The sequence below is a fragment of the Centruroides sculpturatus genome, unplaced genomic scaffold, assembly GCF_000671375.1.
Source record: "Centruroides sculpturatus isolate CEXI.00-Female unplaced genomic scaffold, Cexi_2.0 scaffold47, whole genome shotgun sequence".
NCBI classification, from domain to species: Eukaryota; Metazoa; Arthropoda; class Arachnida; order Scorpiones; family Buthidae; genus Centruroides; species Centruroides sculpturatus.
The window spans coordinates 155,253-176,856 of record NW_019384385.1 but is presented as its reverse complement, the minus strand read 5'-3'; the positions used below and the strand labels follow the sequence as shown (position 1 = coordinate 176,856).

The following is a 21,604-nucleotide window of genomic DNA, read 5'->3' as shown; positions in this document are numbered from 1 at the left end:
GTGGAAGGGTTAATCTTTCTATGGCGGATTTAGGATGATGTTGTTTATGCTTAGTAAGTGTTGTTCTTGTTTTCCTTTGGAGTTGCTCGAGATCTGTGTGAGTCCAATGTATAACTCCAAAAGAGTATGTGAGTACTGGAATGACATATGTGTTTATTATTATTATTATTATTATTATTATTATAAGAACCAGGAACAAATTTGAAAACTACTTTTTCCATATTTAAAAATAAAAACACTTAAACTATTTAAAATTTTTTTTATTAAATTAAACAACATATTTTTCATACAATTGAAGTAACTTTCTTACTTTATCTTGCAGAAAATAGTTGAATCAAAAGAAATGACTTTACATTATCCATGATACAAAGAGTAGTTTAATTAAAGTACTTTTTCTTTCATCAAGAAAAGCTTCTTCAGTTAAAATTTGAAACAAGAAAAAATTTTGTTTTGTTTTGAACTTTAACTGAGGAAGCTTTTCTTGCTGAAAGTGAAAGTACTTTAATTATAGAATACCTATGTATTGTAGATAATGTGAAGTTACTTGTTTTGATTTCAACACATTTTTCATCATCACTTTTGTAACTGTGTTGATAAGGGAAAAAATATATCATTTACTAATATATTAAATACATGAATAAAAATAAATAATCCATTATTATTTTATTAGAATATTTAATTACTTTAAAGTTTATTTTATTTTAATTCAATAATATTTTCTTCATAAAATAAGATTTCAAATATTAAATTTTTAAACTTAAATCTTACAAATTTGAAAAGCTTTTACCAAAGAAACATATGATGTAAAACACCATATGTATCTTACATGTAGATAAAAACAAAATTAATAAATAGAAATGAATAAGAAGCTGAGCAATAAGTTTATACAGAATATCTGAAATTAAACTATCCATAATGAAAATCTGCTTCCAAATAATTTATTAGCTTATACATTCAAAGCACATTATATTTTGTAAATATATTTAATAATACACAAAGCGATATATATGGGAACTTAATAGTAATCTGTAAAATATAAACTGTATTTAAATGTATGAATGCATATTTTACTGAAAATGAAATCTTTAAATTCTAAATTCAATCCATTATTATATTTTTTGTTTTAGTCTATATGATTATAAACATTATTTGTAAGGTTATATGGTTATAAATATTGCTGTCTAAGATTAAAGGTAAATGAACACTATTTCAAACTAGAATTCTGACATTTTATTCAAACTTCCTCAAATGCTTACAATATAAAACAAAAAAGATTTTTTTATTATGTCCTTTGAAATTCAAACTTGTTGCTGTTTTTAATAATAATTAAAAAAAAACAAATTTATTATTTACAAAACTACATGATTAAAAGTAAATATTGAAAAATTAAATCATTAAATTGAAGAATCCAAGTTTAAAAACTGATACTTGATCATAGTGTGAGGAATTGAGGCCAATTATTATTTAATTTTCTGGGGTCATTATATTTTGTTTCAGATTTTTTTCTTATTTTAGAGTGTTTGTTTTACTAGAAGGGCAAAAAACCCACACCCACATTTAAAAACTGATGGCTGCCAATGCTTATGTCAGCAGATCTCAGTTGAAATGACATGCATAATTTGACAAATTAAAATTGGCCATTATATCATAACATCACAAGGTAATTTAGTTAACTTAATATTGAGAACATATTTTATCGAATATTGGATGGGGAAAGTTGGTGAGAGAGAATTGTAAAACAATTGTAGCAAATATATAGATGAGCAAAAACAATTGTTAGCAAATAAGTATGGAAATGAGCATGTTATGATATTTTTAATTAGAACTTTAACAGAAACTTTGTAGTTATAAACTAACTATATTGCAAACTTAAAATTTCATTATTCTTTACTTCACAACTGGATGCATAGGTAGACACTGGGTATCTTTAACATCATTCTTTATTCAGGAAAATCTTTCACACCAATATGTGTTTCGGACATACTCCCCCTCTTCTGTCGGTTTGTTCTTTAAGGCATTTAGTAAAGAGGCACTAACTAATACACATCCTTTTTAAAATACATATATTTACAGTTAAAATTTCCCAACAGTGAACTCAAAAAATTCTTCTTTACTTCACAACTGGGTGTATAGGTAAACACTGGGTATCTTTAACATTACTCTTTATTCAGGAATATCTTACACACCAAATATCTGCACCCAGTTGTGAAGTAAAGAATAATTAAAAGATGACAGGATTTCGGACTAAGTCAATTAAAATTTCATTGTTAAATTCATTTTGTCAAATTTTGAACCTTAGCTATCTTAAATTAGATATCACATTGAAATTTGCAAACTTATAATAAAACAATTTAAATTAAGATTTATAGAATTCTAAAAGACTTTTTAGAAAACAAATAATTACAAAAACAAAATATTTTCAATCTTAATGACAAACAAGCATTGCTTTTGTAATTTAACTGCTGCTAAATAAAATTGGCATGACACTGAAAATAAAAGTTAAAACAGTATTCTAAACAAATACACTATGGCTTAGCAATAAGTTTTTCTATATGGAACATATATTTATTTATTATACATATGTTCCATATAAAATACATATTATATAGAATACATATTACTATATCAGTATTATAATATATAGAATGCATTTGTATTCTATATGTTAACATACGAATTACATGTCAACATATAATCCAGTTTGTTAACATATAAATATTAGCATATGGATTATATTATTCATATCAACATATAGATTAAATGTCAATATATAATCCTTATGTTTAACAAACTGGATTGTATCGAATAGAAATAAAGGATTACGAAAATAATAAATTCTTAATGAATTATAAAAACTATTACACAATTTTCCTTCTCATTTATTATTAAACAAGAATGCAATTAATATAGTTTTGCAATAATTCAAGAATAATATAGTATATAAGAGTTAATTTTAAAGCTTAAAACAAAGTCTCAGCTAGCATTTTAGACATTTACATTGTATAATGATAATCCTTCTTACAGAATCAACATAACCTAACTACAAATTGCAACCTATTACATCATAACATACTACAAATTGCAGTTGATACTTTGCATTTTGAATGTTTTTCATATTTTTCATTAAAAAAATTCTTTGTAACATTTTCTCTTATTATAAATTTTATTCTGTTACTCTTGAATATTTTACTTGAATTTATACTTGAAATCATTTTGTCTTTATTGTTATAAAGATAAAAATGTTTACAAATAGTTTTTTTCTTTTCTTATTCACTTTAAATACTTTCTTTGTGAAAATTTATTATATTTAAATTACTGAAAAAAATAATGATAATTTACAATAAATTTTCACAAAGCAGTGTTTGAATTGAATAAGAAGAATCCAAAATTATATTGCAAGCTTTTCCATCTTAATGAAGCATTATTAAAATAAAATAGTAATTTACATCACACCATACCAGGATATATGTAATAACAAACACAAAATCAATTTCTGGTGTGTATAAACAAAAAACAATCTCTGCACAAACATTTTCTAATGCTTCCTGTGCATTAGAAAATCTTCAAGTGCAACAGAATGGTTACCCAATGGAATGTCCTTCGGAACAAACATGAATTTATAAAAGTTTTTAAAAGAACATAATTCGAATGATCATTTGAACTATAAATATAAACTTAAACCTCCACATAATGATCAATCCACTAAAGACTATACCATCATGTCAAGCAGAGCCTGCCAGGCCATCGACAACACCATTTCCTCCTTAAAATTTATACATAATGATGCAAATTTAGCTTTAAAAATTTCTATTGGCCTCTGACCATTCTGTATGCAATGTTGCGAGGAGAAGTCTGCCACAATTTCTGGATCCACTGTATAGGTAGAGAGGGTTAATTGTTGTATGAATGCCACTGAACTTGTGATCGTGTAAGGATGGATGGGTGGGTTTCCAGTAGTCGAATGGTGCCTTGGCTCTGTCTAAACTGGATAAAGATGTTGCCCTTGCATCTATAAATTACAATCTAGGGCTAAAGGCTAAACATTTTGCCCGTACTAAGCTAGCTGGACAACTGGCTCTGGGTAATATAGTTCTTGATTCTCCAGATGTTTCTAGGTTGTTTGCATTTGCCAAGATGCATAAGCAAGGGCAACAGCTCCATCTGGTTATAGACAAAGCCAGGGCACCCATCTGATTACTGGAAAAGGCCATTCACATCCTCCTCGCAGCCTAATTAAAAGGATATCCCTACGCAATCACAAGTTCAGTGGAGCTTATACAACAATTAGTGTATTGATTGTTATGCACAGGATTAATACATGCACAGCTTTAAGTTTATATTTATAGTTCAAATGGTCATTTGAATTACATTCTTTTAAAAACTTTTATAAATTTAGGTTTGTTCTAACAGATGTTCCATCAGGTAACCATTCTGTCATACCTGAATAACAACTCAGAAGGAGTTAGAAAATGTTTGTGCAAAGATTGTTTTTTGTTTATACACATAGGAAATTGGTTCTGTGTTTGTTATTAAAATAGTAATATTCAATATATATTTCTCAATGATTACTGTATATCCACACAAATAAGCATAGAATAGTAAGTTACAGAAAAATTATTTTTATAAGCTATATATACTATTTAATTTTTCTTTTAGTCAGAAAAATTCCATTTAAATTTAATACAGTTTTTTTGACAATCTATTATTATTATAAAACCCAAATAAATCATCACTTAATCAAAGATATTTGTAAGTATAACTAGCAACAATCAAATAGATTACAGAATTAGAGCTGCTTTTATGGATAGTTTTAATGAATTATTTATCTTAACTCTCCAAACATTTCAAAGTAAATATTTCAAAATATTTTTTAAGTTGAAAATTAGATTATTTTTAATAACTTATAAAATCTAAACAACTCTTCATTCTATTTAAATTTAAATTTGAAATCTTTAAATATCTTTGAAAACTACTATTTGCTCAAAAACTATTTTCATTACCTTTCTTGTAATACTGAAGCAATCTCCTTATTAAAATCAGCTCCTTGCTTAATATATTTTCGAAGCTCATCAAATCCATTTGAACCCTGTTATAGAAAAATTTTTTATTATTAATAAAGACTTTATTTAGAAATATTAAATCAATTTAACTTCATAAGCTAACTCAAATTTCTACAATGCTAGTCATAAATATGAGATCACATTGTACAAAAACATTATGAATACACTTTTTCTTTGTTTTAATTAGTAATTTAGAATATTATAATTGCACAAAATGCTAATGTTTTTAACATGAATTTAAAACTTACAAAAATAAGAAAATATTGATTATATATAAAAACTAGAAAATAAAAAAAGAGGATTACAAACTCAGATAGATATCTAAGATTTATTTTTCATTATAATAATATACAAAATTTAAACATGCTATTAATATTTCATACTACAATCTTTATATAAAAATATAAAAAATTGAATCTGTTATTAAGAAAATTAATTTTATACAGTAATCAGTAATAAATTTTCAAGCATTTCATGGTTCATTTGGAAAAAATTAACTTTTTAGATATATTTTTAAAAATTATTATATACCATTACTTATTTTATCTCACCCAACCTAAGAAAAAAAAATCAATGAATGAATTTTCATTAAAACAGAAAATGTCTTTTATGAATCAAAAATATTACAGAAAATAATTTCAAAATTCAACTTTTATTAGTAATCAATTGCATCTTCCATTCTTCTCCAAAATCTATTTTCAATTTTTTATACAATCAATAAATTATTTTGTAACTTTTATAACTGAAAAATATTTTAATGATAGTCTAAAGCAGTAATCTTCAAATTTTTAACATCTAAGGAATCATTATGCTTTATTATTTTTGTAGAACTTATTATTTGTTTAAATTAAAAGAAAGAAAGAATATTTAAAAATTACATCATTACAACTTTTATTTACCAAACAATAAAGCACCTTATAGTTAGATAAGGTATAGTTTATTTTCATTAAAAAATACTGAAAAATAAAACTTCTTACAAATATCTTTGTAGAACCCTTGAAAAGATTGTAAATTAATCATAAATAAATCTAACTGGTAGAATCAGCAATAACTGTTTTAATATATTTTAACAGAGATTGTAATTTTTGTACTATATATATATTTAATTTTATATTATAAAATTTTTGCTGATTCTTACAAATATCAATTACTAGCAGGTAAGTCTAGTGTTGCCCATAAAAATAAGTACAGACATTAAGATTATTAGATTATTTTGTACTTCTAACCCTTCTATTATATTATATACCATTACTTATAGTTGATTTATATAAATACAGTATTTGATTTATATAATTACAAATGTTGTCTTAAATAAGGGTTTATCGCACCAAGTGACCAATCAAAGACATTTTAAAAATTCTTTAAATTGTGTACAGTAGAATTTTTAAAATGTATTAGATTGGTCACTTGGTGTGATAAACCCTTACATAAGAAAACCTTTGTACTTATATACTTTGTACAAATACTATACTATAACAAACATTAAATTGAAAACCGTATAAAGACTTTGGTTATTTCAGCCTGCAATTGTCATGTTTATCACTATACCTGGATGGTACAAAATGGCACAATTTCATTAGTAAAGTAGACACAATCAAAAATATGATATCTTAAATGTTTTAACATATTGTAATTTTTCTAATGTTATCTTTAAGAAACTGTATCATTTATTTAAGAAACTGTACCATATCAAATGGTAATCTGCCTACAAATCAAATTACACAAAAAATGGACCAAATATTTAAACTTGGCTCCCCAGAAAACCACTTAAAACATATTTTGTGTTTGCTGGTAGCCTTATATTATGTAATTTTCTATTTGAATGCACCATACTCCTGATCCAATAGAAAGAAGGGAGTGTTACAGAAGGGGGTTAAGTAATTCAATTAAAAGTAGTCACTGATATCCTCCCAGAAGAGTATGGTCAACGACTACTACTTAATACCAATCTGGTATTAAGTAGTAGTCATTGACCATAATACTATTAATACTTGAAAAGTGATCTGTGTTGGATAGGTTGTGATGGCCCTGCATGTGATCAAAGTCCAAAAGACTTCATATAAAGCTTGTTTAAATAAAATAATATTGTAAACTGTGAGAATAATTGCTTTTATATGATCCCGTAAAAAATCAGGTGAAATCAGGTGAAAAAGTAAATTCAGCAAAAACATCTAAGTAAAGGAAACTTGAAAGTTGTGGTATAGGCATACTGAATGCAGATTTGACAGTAAGATTCAACATGTGAATAAAGTGCACACAGACTACAGGAAATTTTGAATCAAGCAATGTCAGGTAACATGATATGAGCAATCTGCCAAGGAGGATGCATCCCATAAAGACTTTTATGTAAAGCTGGCCCCAATTTAAGTGTTACTAATGCAAAGAAAACCCAGAAAACTCCACATGGCCAGTCCATTGGCAATGCACAAACTTATGACCAAACCAGTGTTCGGTGGTTTTATCCATTTGGTTACTGGAGGTACTTATTGGCTGCAATTTAAAAAATTGTAGACCTATAAATTCCCATTGTCATCCATTAGTTTCTGTCCTTCCCTAATCTCAAAAATGGAGATAGATAAAGTTGAAACCAGACATGGAAATGGTAAGAGAAAGAGGACCAGATTAACTATATATAAACTTCCAATTTGTACTGCAAGTCACATTATTTCAAATCAAAAAATTTTTCCCTGAATGCAGTTAGATACATAACTAGCATGACTCTATTGCTAATGGGAAAAGGAGGATATACAGGAGCAAAACACTACTCCACGCAAGCAAGTGCTATGTGTTAACTGTTGCATTTGGTGAAGTAAAGTGGTCTCTGATCAAAGGGCTCACAACTGTTAGCCAAAGCCCTCCTGACAAGCTCTGTTGTATATTTTCTATGCAAGATATCTTCCTAGAGTTATGACAACTTATTTGCAAGTACTCTTGTTGTCATCCTTATATATGAAAAATTGGAAAGTGTCTGACCTTGTTTTAACAGGATTCTGTATATGTTTGATTATACTTGAGGACAGAATACTGATCTCTATCATTACATAAGTATCAACAGAGCAGTGCACAATGCCAGATACATAAGTATCTATACAAAGATGCCTGTGGTATGATAGGTAAAACAAAACCATATTTCTTAAATAGCTGAGAAAGGTACAAGGAAGTATGACTTAAATAGGGAATAAAGTTCCTTGAAAACACCCTTTCCTTCTTGGCAAGCATAGTGGAAAGTGGGAATAACATTCTTAATACTGACATTAAGGTGGTTTAAATTGTATCTTCAATTAAATTGTATCTTGCCTTTGTAACCACTGATCTAATGCATTCCAATTCTTTATTAACTGTGAAGTACAAATATGCATGGGATATTAGGGCAATGATTACAGAATTGATGTATCAGGTCAGTCCATAAGTTCGTGTGTATTTTATGACCTTGAGAAAAATCTTGTTTTGCTGTTAAAAATGCCAGTCTAATGTGATACTTTTTACACTGAAGTGTTAAATTGGATCTCATTCATATAATACTGTTCAGACTTGGGAACATTTCAGTTGTTTATTTTCATTAAAATGGAAGTAACAGATGAATATAAGAGACATGTTTTATACTTTTTATTTTTAAGTGGTGAGAATGCTATAAATGCAGCCAAAAAATTAAATACTGCTTATAATCAAACTGTAACAAGTGTAAGGACTGTGCAGAAGTGGTTTGAAAGATTTAGAAATAATGATTTTAATGTGGAGGATAAGGCTCGTACTGGAAGACCCGTTGACTTTTATGATGATGCTCTCTCTGCATTAGTTGAAGCAGAACCATCTTTAACAGTTGATGAAATTGCGGAACGTTTAAATTCATCCCATGGAACTGTTCATAGACATCTACAACAAATAGGAAAAGTTTCAAAGCTAGGAAAATGGATACCACATGAACTGTCAATAGCTAACTAACAACGTCAACTGCTCAACTCCAAAGCTTCAACTGGGAAATTTTACCTCATCCACCATATTTGCCAGATATTGCTCCCAGTGATTATCACCTTTTTCAGAGTTTGCAGAATTTTTTAAAAGGAAAAACTTTTGAGGATGAGAACAATGTAAAAAGGCTATTTCTGAATATTTTGATTCAAAACCGAAATCATTTCACAAAGACGGGACTAAAAAGCTACCATCAAGATGGCAAGAAATTGTACAAAATAATGGTGAATACATTATAGATTGAAATAAGATTTAATTAAAATTTTTTGTTGCTTTTTTTGTAGATAAAAATGCGCACGAACTTATGGACTGACCTGATAGTCGGGTGATTAAAAAGGAAATGTCTCAATTCAAACACAAATTATTTATCGTATTTATACAGACACTTGGTACGATAAATACGATAAATAATTTGTGTTTGAATTGAAATAAATTACTGGCACGGTTTCAAAAATACCATAAAAAGGAAATGCTTAAATAACCATAGGAACCAAATGAAACTTATGGTAAACACCAAAATATTCCCTTCCTGGGCATTCTATGTATATGTAAATTGAAGAAAGAAGTCTTATTACAGTCTTCTTCTATGGTGAAGTCTGTAGACAGACAGATGATGATAGCCAAACAAAAGCTAATAATTGTTTGGGATTGCTCATACAAAGAGTTAACATCAGGTATGAGGTGCAGATATAGTAGTGGATAATGCACAATAAAGGGTGCTTTTACTGTGTAAAACCAAAGTTTCATGACTCCAAATTTTGTATGACTAACTCCACTAGGATAGCCAACAATGGAAAACACATGCTTTTATAGATAAACTTGTTCATTGAAACAGAAGTTATTGCTGTTGGGTATTAAGTAAAACATCTCACATGGTGCACTTTGTTGGAAGGTAAACCCCTTCTGGAGCAGTAGAACATTACCCAACATGACCACTTTGAAAGTTGGCACCAATGGGTATAACAAGACAACATGAATCTTATAGAATGAATGTGTAGCTGGAGGAAATGTCCCATTTCTTTTAAAATGAGAGATTTAGCTCCATTGTAGATGCTACTACTAGGATAGAATTTGGGACCAGCATAGAGAACAAATCAGCCATAGTCCTTTCTAATGGTCTGGGCAATTTGTTCCAAGAAGAGGATGTGTGAGTCCTCTTGTTAACTAAAGGTCTTAATGGCAATTAATGCTTGTGTTTTTGCTAAAAAAACAATGTATATAATATCTATATAGATGTAATATATTCTGAAACTGCCTTCCTTTATTTGAATAATTTGTTATCACTACTAGGTGCTTATACAGACACTTGGCAATTCTGTCATCATCTTTTATCAATATAGATATAATACCTGAGATATAATATATAATATATAGATATAATACCTTTGTCTCTTTCTTATAACAGATAAAAAATACATCCATAGAAAAACTAATCCTTCTTTAATAGAACTTCTTTTGAGCTCCCTGATCTTTAGATCACTCTTCTTAAAATGGTTGAAATGCAAATGCATGTATTCAGTATAGTGTTTGTTGCCCTAATGATCCACTTAAAGTTATATATTTTGGGCTTTATTTTCTTACTCCTACATTCCAAAATATATTCAAAATGTTCAGCTTATGGTGATCATTTTGTATTCCTCCCACTAATTTTAATTACTGTTTTATAATATTCTATAAGTTTGAATACAAAACTTATTCAAATTCTCATTTTGGAATTTGAATAAGTTCTATATTCTACTTTTCCATTTATTTGTCTGAAGATGGTAATGCATCATTGAAAGTGCTTTCATGTTATTTGATTAAATAACGTTTTTACTGTAAATGTTTGTCCAATGGAGAATTATTGTTTAATAAAATTGAAGACAAAATTGCCCAAAAAGGATCACCATTTACTATTTGTGTTCCAAGACTATACACATTTTCAGCAACTGACCTTTCTTTGTAGGCTGCTTGTCGCCAGAAAATTACAAAGAGTCCTTTTAAAAAACACATCCAATTAAAATTATAAAAATTTCTGAAAAAGAAACTGGTGACATACAGTTGTCCTGTTACATCCATCTACACCAGGTGTGGCCAAACTTTTATCCCTTAGAGACTACTTTTTTGGTAAAATATAGTCTGCAGGCGACTATGAATATGGGCAAACAATTTTAGGATTTTTATATGTGCATGCATTAACATTCATTTGCATTGTTTTTATATGTGCATGTGTTAACATTCATTTGCATTGTTCATAAATACAAACAGTATGGGTACGTTGCACAGACAGACTATTATTGTAAGAATAAATTATCGAATTAAGATTTTTAAACATTAGTTTAAGTGAAAGCAAATTGTTCAATTTTAGCTTTGCGGGCTACCACAGTCTAAGTGTTGGCCATCCCTGATCTATACCTTCTTTGGAGGTTTTGGACTGCTTTTTATATACTGGAAACTGGCGCTGGAAAATGTAGATTTTTAAAAAAGCTGCCCCCTGGTGACAATACATGTAGAATTTTCTTCTGTAAATGTTCTGTAAAAGTGTATAGTCTTGGAACACAAATAATAAATGGTGATCCTTTTTGGGCAATTTTGTCTTCAATTCTATTAAAGTTTTTACTTTAATGCTGAAAGACATTTTAAAGAGTAAACAACCACTCACCACACTGGGATATAGTTAATCGGAACCAATTATGGTGTGTAGATGATGAAAACAAACATTCATTCAAAAATGTTCATTTTTGTTTTCGTCATCTACATGCTGTAATTGGTTCCGAATATATGATTAGAAAGACTTTTTTTTGGACATACAGTGGGTGATCGGTTAACGAACAGAATGGATAATGAACACTTTTGCGAAAGATTTTTATGTTTGGACAACGAACACCCCACAGAACAAACACAAGAAGAAGCAATGTAAAATAATGAATACCGATTGGTCTTCTCTTGTCTTCGTGCAACAATTCAAAACTTTTCAAAGTGTGGGAGATGTCGACATCGACGCTCAAGCCAGTATATAATGATCAAATAGTATTCCTCTGAACTTTGAAACTCTCCCTTGTAATTCCAGCCTTTTATTTTTCTGACAAAACAATTCTTTTATGTATTCGAGAGACATTCGGGTAGGCACTTGTTAAGTTTTGCATCTGTTTTTCTTTTCGAAAGGTGAGAGTATAATAGCAAAGGTAGAGAGTGGGCAGATATCTAATGTCTGTTGCTGCTGGGCTGTATGGCTTGAACAGGTCTACAGTAGGTCGCAGTTCAATCTTATTTAAGAAAAATACTGTATTATCAAGAAGACTCAAGCAGCTAAAGGAGTAACAAAAATCACATCTGAGAAATAAAGAACATCAAAGAGTTCATAATGGAACCTGAAACGGATTTGACAACAGAAGAACGCCAAGAACTCTTGAATGAAGAACACCAAGAAACTCGGCGAGATATCTTTTCTTCTGAAAAAGAGGATTAATGCCGATATCTGTTATTAAAAATCCTTTGAAGAAGTGGGATGATGTCAGAACAACAGTCTTAGAATGGCATCCAAACCAGGTTGAGGCTTGGGGATTTCTACAATTGCAATGCTGTTAATTACGAAAAATCCTGAAGAAGAGAGAAAAGCAATCGACCCTTTCAAACGGAAAAAACATGACTAATAAAAATGCAAGACTGTGTATATATGTATTTTTATTATTGTATATAAATAAACGTAGTAAGAAAGTATATATTTTTTATTTTTGGGGGTCACCAGAATGAATTAATTAAATTCCCATTAAAACCTATGGTAAATCGATAATCGATGTTAACGAACAATTCGGATAGTGAACAAAGTCTTGGAACAGATTATGTTCGTTAACCGATCACCCACTGTACTTTATTTTAATGTATATTTTGGCATCATGTGCACTTTTGATTTTTACAGAATGATTAATGGTTATTAGAATTCATTTTTTGATTATAATGACATTTATTTTATTGGTTTTCAAAATTATAAATAAATTTCAATATTTTATCACCATATTTTTTTTAAAAAAAGTTAAACTAAATTTTTAACTATACTAAGCTATAGCTAAATAACTTATTCTTTATTTTTGAATTTCACTAAAAATATTATTTAATTAAATTCAATAACACATCAGTTTAATAACAGTTTAATAATTCAACTAAGTAATTTATATACTTGTAGAAACCTACAGAACATGTTTTTTTTCGGAACAGCTAAATTACTGTTTCACAATAATAGTAATGTACTTAATTTTGACAAAATATAATTAAAAACTTTATAAAAATTTTAATTCTACTGAACTAAAAGTAATATATATAACTTTTTGGATTCAAACAATTAACATCTCACATATATCAAATTACATATAAAATAATATTTAATATGAATGTTTACAACATATTAATTATTATTGAAAATTAAACAATTGTTTAAGAACTAATAAATTTACATAAAATTAAAATAGTATAATTTTTGCCATAATTGTAAAACCTAATTCATTACAGATAGTAAATGAATATAATAAATAAACTTGACTTTATTGACTTCACAAAAATAAAATTAACAAATTCAAATTTATAATTTCTGAAATTATAAATATACTTATTTATAGATAAATCTAGCTAAACACGTTTTCAGAAAAATCAAAAGAAAAATCTGTTTGTATTTTACACAATTTAGCTTCAAAATAATTTTTTTGAAATTTTTATGAGGTCATTTAACATTTAAATTTTATTCATGTGTTTGACAAACTGAGATTGATACATTAAAATTAAATTAATTAAATTCAATTGATTTGATAACACGTTCTTGTTTTACATTTAATTTTTAATGTATACAGAACTTATATGCTGTTTTAACATATTTTAAAATATTTATTTTCTAAGGCAAGTCCTAAAAGCTAAATATATTATTTTATAATGGAGATATAATAAAGATTTATATCTTCCTGCAATAGATTTGCATTTTTATTTTTCATTTTTTTGAATAAAAAAACCAAATTAGTTTGTACCTGGATGTACCATAACAAAAGACTTCAGTCAAGGTTTTATAAATAAAACAAACTGCATTTTGATTGAAATTTTTTGAAAGTTGATTATATCTTAATTATTTTTTTCAGTAATGAAAAACTCAATTTATCATTTTAAATTTAAAACACAATAAAATAATTACTAATAAAAAATATAAAAATACTGAAAATATAGATTGAATATACTGTATCTATAAAGAATTTGAAATATAGAACTTTAATAACCTAACTTAGAAATATTATAATCTTTAAAAAAATTGTCTCAATTTAATTTTAGGATATTTTAATTAAACAAACATGAAAAAAAATGATCAAAAATTAATTGCATGTTTAAGAATTAATTTAGCATATCAAATCTATTTAAAATCTAAATTTAGAATCATCTTTATCATTCTTAAAACTTAAATTAATGCAACTGGGAACAAACTGTATTTTTAAATTAAACAGAGCATAAAGATCCAAATCAAATAAAATTTATTTTTGAAGAGCAAAAAGAAAAATTTCTTATCATTTACAAAATTTAACTGTTTAGTAAATATAAATTTATGTATATAATTTAAATATAATTTTTATCACAAAAACATTATTAATTGATTAAATGTAGTATAATGTCATTTAGAAATGAATGACTAATGAAATTATTTTTCAGATGTCATATTTAAAATTTTTTACATTTTATAGAAATTTTGATTGTTCATTGATTTGTCAGTATAAACAAGGAAAATATTTTTAAAAATAATAATTTTTGGATATATTAGATAAAATCTTAAAAATCTGATTATAAATTAAATAATCACAAATACACTTTTGTACATTTTGTGATGTTAAAACAAACTTTATAAAAAAATTTAATTCAAAAAATATTGTTTCAGAACTATTTATAAATAATTTCACATTTTTTTCAATCCATTTTAAAAAATGTTTATCCAACATTCAACCCTAACTGAAACAAACATAATAATCACACAGTATACTAGAAAAATAATGTAAACAAAAATGAGCAATTATTCATTGTGACATTGTCACAATGCTGGGCTGCAATTTTTAATAATATTTTTTATTTATTTAATTAATTAATTTAATTTAAAATACATACACTCCACCTCAAATTAGTAGTGTAATGCCCCTGTACATCATACTTTCCTACTAGAAATATATCCATGCCGGTCATCTATCTAACTCCTTTCAGAGGAAAATTTTTGAATTGATATAACATGACTTCTGGTGCAAAACGGAGATCCTGTATGGTAGTGTCTGGACCTCCTGGTCCTATGCTTTTCATATCTGGTCTCCACATTCATCTATCTAACTTTGTTCTCTAGATTAAGGAACGACAGACAGACAAACAAATGGATGACAGTAAGAATTTATAGGTCTAGAATTTTTTCAAATTGCAACCCAATCAGGACTTCCAGTCCCTAAGCTTTCCATGTATGGTCTTGACTTTTGTCTATCTAACTCCATTCATGAGATTAATGAAGGACAAATGGACAGACAGACAACAATCAGAATGTATAAATCTGCAATATCAAAATTGTAACCAAATTATTGTTGATTGATTCTGAATAGTACACAAATTTAAATTTAAAAAAGTTTAAACATGAAATACACTAGGAAAACTAAGTTCCAATTGTGCACAATAAAACACAGTTTGCAAAGTATGATATATCAAATTTTTTTCAACACATTGTTGTCCTGTAAGAAAAGAAATGCCAGACATATTATCAGTATTCTTGCATTTATCAGTCATCTATAATCACATCAGAATATTTTAAAAATCTAATAAATAATAACCAATGCTAAAACAAATGTGAATACTTGCTTAAAATAATACAGAACAAATTGATGCTAATAAACATCTTTAAAAATAAGCAGACAGTGCTTAAATCAACTGCTTGAATGAGATAAAATCTGAATGAATTCATGAATGCTAACAACTTATGTCCACATCTATGTAATAACATCATGCTGTTAACACTTGATAAATCAGTTTGGATATAGTAAAAGATCCTGCAACATAACATTTGATGTCATTTGAAGGTTTGTGAAACAGTTCACCACTGATCCATTGCTTGTGAATTTTTTGATGAACCATCAAAAGATAACACGGTATGAAGCAGCCTTGTGGTAAAGTGTGGACACACTAAGCAGCAGCAGTCAAGATGAAGTTGACTGCTGCTGCTAACTTCATGTTAACTAGACAAAGTAGTTCATTCAAATACTGTGCAAAATGGTATGACAGAGTATATGTCACAAAACAACATATATCAGAATGACTGTCTCTGTTCACAAAAATGATATGTACAGTACTATGGTTCATAATGAGATACCAAATGCTGTCCATGATACTAACATTGATGTAGACACAGCTTTATAATGCATAAAATATATTTTGAGATTATGATTTTTCTGCTAATGTACTTGTGTCCTCTTTTGAATTTACCATTTTTATATCTTCTATAACAAATTTGCTTCTACTCAAATATCAGTCAGTTAACTAGTCCATCTAATAAAATATGTCAAGTTATATTTCCTAATCATCTGTTATTATAAAATTAATTATGTTTCATCATAGCAATTTTAAAAATTATTACTGCTAATAGAAGATATTAACACTTTTTGAATTTTATTATCTGCAAAATGTAACTGAAATTTAAATTACAAGTCATTAAATAAATGACATTATAAAAATAGAATATTATGGAAATTGATATTATGAAACTTAAGTAATATTATGGAACTCTTATTTCAATGATATGATGTTTCACTTTAACTACATTAAGCATATTTCCTATACAAAAGTGAATCATATAATAATACTTTATATATAAAAAAGTGAATCATGAAATATTTCCTTTATATAAGTAAAACACATAGCTGGAATAAAAATATTACAATTTAAAAAAAAGCATAATACAATATTAATTTCAATTGTAAGAAGGATGCAATTATTACTTTTTATATTAATCTTAAAATATAATTTATTATGCTAACAAGTAAACATTTCTTGTAGCACACATTGTATCATCAAATATTCATTATATAAGAACATTCTGTTGTATGATGAGCATTTATAACAATTATTTTATGTGAAATATATTCATAACAATATTCGCTAAGGTGAATTTCATAAATATGATGTCTTCATTTTGATTCTTTGAATGTTAAGCCATGACAATGACATTCAAGAAAAAGTTTGACTATCCAAAATTCTTCTTCCTCAAATGTATTTTTTGTTAATTTGGGGTTTCTCAATATACTGTAATTGAATGAGCCTGTTGTATTACTTCAGGATGACTGACACCAGTCAGTTTTTTTGATAATTGACAAACTCAGTTGATATAAGTGATAGTTTTTAACAAATATGCATGTATGACTATATAGGAAGATAGGAAGAGACTGGAATCTAGCCTTCATTTTCTATTCCAATAATAAATTTTAAATTTATTTTGAGAATTTGTACACAATGTTATTCTGGGCAGCATGAATTACATGCAACCACAATGCTGGGCTGCAATTTTTAATAATATTTTTTATTTATTTAATTAATTAATTTAATTTAAAATACATACACTCCACCTCAAATTAGTAGTGTAATGCCCCTGTACATCATACTTTCCTACTAGAAATATATCCATGCCGGTCATCTATCTAACTCCTTTCAGAGGAAAATTTTTGAATTGATATAACATGACTTCTGGTGCAAAACGGAGATCCTGTATGGTAGTGTCTGGACCTCCTGGTCCTATGCTTTTCATATCTGGTCTCCACATTCATCTATCTAACTTTGTTCTCTAGATTAAGGAACGACAGACAGACAAACAAATGGATGACAGTAAGAATTTATAGGTCTAGAATTTTTTCAAATTGCAACCCAATCAGGACTTCCAGTCCCTAAGCTTTCCATGTATGGTCTTGACTTTTGTCTATCTAACTCCATTCATGAGATTAATGAAGGACAAATGGACAGACAGACAACAATCAGAATGTATAAATCTGCAATATCAAAATTGTAACCAAATTATTGTTGATTGATTCTGAATAGTACACAAATTTAAATTTAAAAAAGTTTAAACATGAAATACACTAGGAAAACTAAGTTCCAATTGTGCACAATAAAACACAGTTTGCAAAGTATGATATATCAAATTTTTTTCAACACATTGTTGTCCTGTAAGAAAAGAAATGCCAGACATATTATCAGTATTCTTGCATTTATCAGTCATCTATAATCACATCAGAATATTTTAAAAATCTAATAAATAATAACCAATGCTAAAACAAATGTGAATACTTGCTTAAAATAATACAGAACAAATTGATGCTAATAAACATCTTTAAAAATAAGCAGACAGTGCTTAAATCAACTGCTTGAATGAGATAAAATCTGAATGAATTCATGAATGCTAACAACTTATGTCCACATCTATGTAATAACATCATGCTGTTAACACTTGATAAATCAGTTTGGATATAGTAAAAGATCCTGCAACATAACATTTGATGTCATTTGAAGGTTTGTGAAACAGTTCACCACTGATCCATTGCTTGTGAATTTTTTGATGAACCATCAAAAGATAACACGGTATGAAGCAGCCTTGTGGTAAAGTGTGGACACACTAAGCAGCAGCAGTCAAGATGAAGTTGACTGCTGCTGCTAACTTCATGTTAACTAGACAAAGTAGTTCATTCAAATACTGTGCAAAATGGTATGACAGAGTATATGTCACAAAACAACATATATCAGAATGACTGTCTCTGTTCACAAAAATGATATGTACAGTACTATGGTTCATAATGAGATACCAAATGCTGTCCATGATACTAACATTGATGTAGACACAGCTTTATAATGCATAAAATATATTTTGAGATTATGATTTTTCTGCTAATGTACTTGTGTCCTCTTTTGAATTTACCATTTTTATATCTTCTATAACAAATTTGCTTCTACTCAAATATCAGTCAGTTAACTAGTCCATCTAATAAAATATGTCAAGTTATATTTCCTAATCATCTGTTATTATAAAATTAATTATGTTTCATCATAGCAATTTTAAAAATTATTACTGCTAATAGAAGATATTAACACTTTTTGAATTTTATTATCTGCAAAATGTAACTGAAATTTAAATTACAAGTCATTAAATAAATGACATTATAAAAATAGAATATTATGGAAATTGATATTATGAAACTTAAGTAATATTATGGAACTCTTATTTCAATGATATGATGTTTCACTTTAACTACATTAAGCATATTTCCTATACAAAAGTGAATCATATAATAATACTTTATATATAAAAAAGTGAATCATGAAATATTTCCTTTATATAAGTAAAACACATAGCTGGAATAAAAATATTACAATTTAAAAAAAAGCATAATACAATATTAATTTCAATTGTAAGAAGGATGCAATTATTACTTTTTATATTAATCTTAAAATATAATTTATTATGCTAACAAGTAAACATTTCTTGTAGCACACATTGTATCATCAAATATTCATTATATAAGAACATTCTGTTGTATGATGAGCATTTATAACAATTATTTTATGTGAAATATATTCATAACAATATTCGCTAAGGTGAATTTCATAAATATGATGTCTTCATTTTGATTCTTTGAATGTTAAGCCATGACAATGACATTCAAGAAAAAGTTTGACTATCCAAAATTCTTCTTCCTCAAATGTATTTTTTGTTAATTTGGGGTTTCTCAATATACTGTAATTGAATGAGCCTGTTGTATTACTTCAGGATGACTGACACCAGTCAGTTTTTTTGATAATTGACAAACTCAGTTGATATAAGTGATAGTTTTTAACAAATATGCATGTATGACTATATAGGAAGATAGGAAGAGACTGGAATCTAGCCTTCATTTTCTATTCCAATAATAAATTTTAAATTTATTTTGAGAATTTGTACACAATGTTATTCTGGGCAGCATGAATTACATGCAACAGTCACATATTTTGTTCAGAAAGAGAGAGGGGGAGAAAGAGAAAAAATTTATTTTTCTCTTTATTTATTTATTCTCTCTCATTTATTTATATATTTATATATTCTCTCTCATTTATTTATTTATTTATTTTTTGACTGTTCAAATAAACTGAAATTTGAAATTGCCAAGGTTCTATTGATATATAAATATTAGTGTTGTAACGAATAGTATATTCGGCCTCAATATAGTATATTCGAGCCGAATATTTGGCCAAACTATTCGGCTCGATNGTCGACATCGACGCTCAAGCCAGTATATAATGATCAAATAGTATTCCTCTGAACTTTGAAACTCTCCCTTGTAATTCCAGCCTTTTATTTTTCTGACAAAACAATTCTTTTATGTATTCGAGAGACATTCGGGTAGGCACTTGTTAAGTTTTGCATCTGTTTTTCTTTTCGAAAGGTGAGAGTATAATAGCAAAGGTAGAGAGTGGGCAGATATCTAATGTCTGTTGCTGCTGGGCTGTATGGCTTGAACAGGTCTACAGTAGGTCGCAGTTCAATCTTATTTAAGAAAAATACTGTATTATCAAGAAGACTCAAGCAGCTAAAGGAGTAACAAAAATCACATCTGAGAAATAAAGAACATCAAAGAGTTCATAATGGAACCTGAAACGGATTTGACAACAGAAGAACGCCAAGAACTCTTGAATGAAGAACACCAAGAAACTCGGCGAGATATCTTTTCTTCTGAAAAAGAGGATTAATGCCGATATCTGTTATTAAAAATCCTTTGAAGAAGTGGGATGATGTCAGAACAACAGTCTTAGAATGGCATCCAAACCAGGTTGAGGCTTGGGGATTTCTACAATTGCAATGCTGTTAATTACGAAAAATCCTGAAGAAGAGAGAAAAGCAATCGACCCTTTCAAACGGAAAAAACATGACTAATAAAAATGCAAGACTGTGTATATATGTATTTTTATTATTGTATATAAATAAACGTAGTAAGAAAGTATATATTTTTTATTTTTGGGGGTCACCAGAATGAATTAATTAAATTCCCATTAAAACCTATGGTAAATCGATAATCGATGTTAACGAACAATTCGGATAGTGAACAAAGTCTTGGAACAGATTATGTTCGTTAACCGATCACCCACTGTACTTTATTTTAATGTATATTTTGGCATCATGTGCACTTTTGATTTTTACAGAATGATTAATGGTTATTAGAATTCATTTTTTGATTATAATGACATTTATTTTATTGGTTTTCAAAATTATAAATAAATTTCAATATTTTATCACCATATTTTTTTTAAAAAAAGTTAAACTAAATTTTTAACTATACTAAGCTATAGCTAAATAACTTATTCTTTATTTTTGAATTTCACTAAAAATATTATTTAATTAAATTCAATAACACATCAGTTTAATAACAGTTTAATAATTCAACTAAGTAATTTATATACTTGTAGAAACCTACAGAACATGTTTTTTTTCGGAACAGCTAAATTACTGTTTCACAATAATAGTAATGTACTTAATTTTGACAAAATATAATTAAAAACTTTATAAAAATTTTAATTCTACTGAACTAAAAGTA

At 27.6% G+C, this 21,604-nt stretch overlaps 1 protein-coding gene across 1 annotated transcript in view; it reads right to left on the bottom strand.

The window, feature by feature from the left end:
• The window catches only part of LOC111618016 (nostrin-like), an 85,917-nt gene that overhangs the window by 48,444 nt on the left and 15,869 nt on the right, over positions 1-21,604 (bottom strand). The window contains exon 2 of the mRNA XM_023359435.1: positions 5,001-5,086. Coding sequence (XP_023215203.1) covers positions 5,001-5,086 — 86 coding nt within the window. The remainder of the gene's footprint in view (positions 1-5,000; positions 5,087-21,604) is intronic.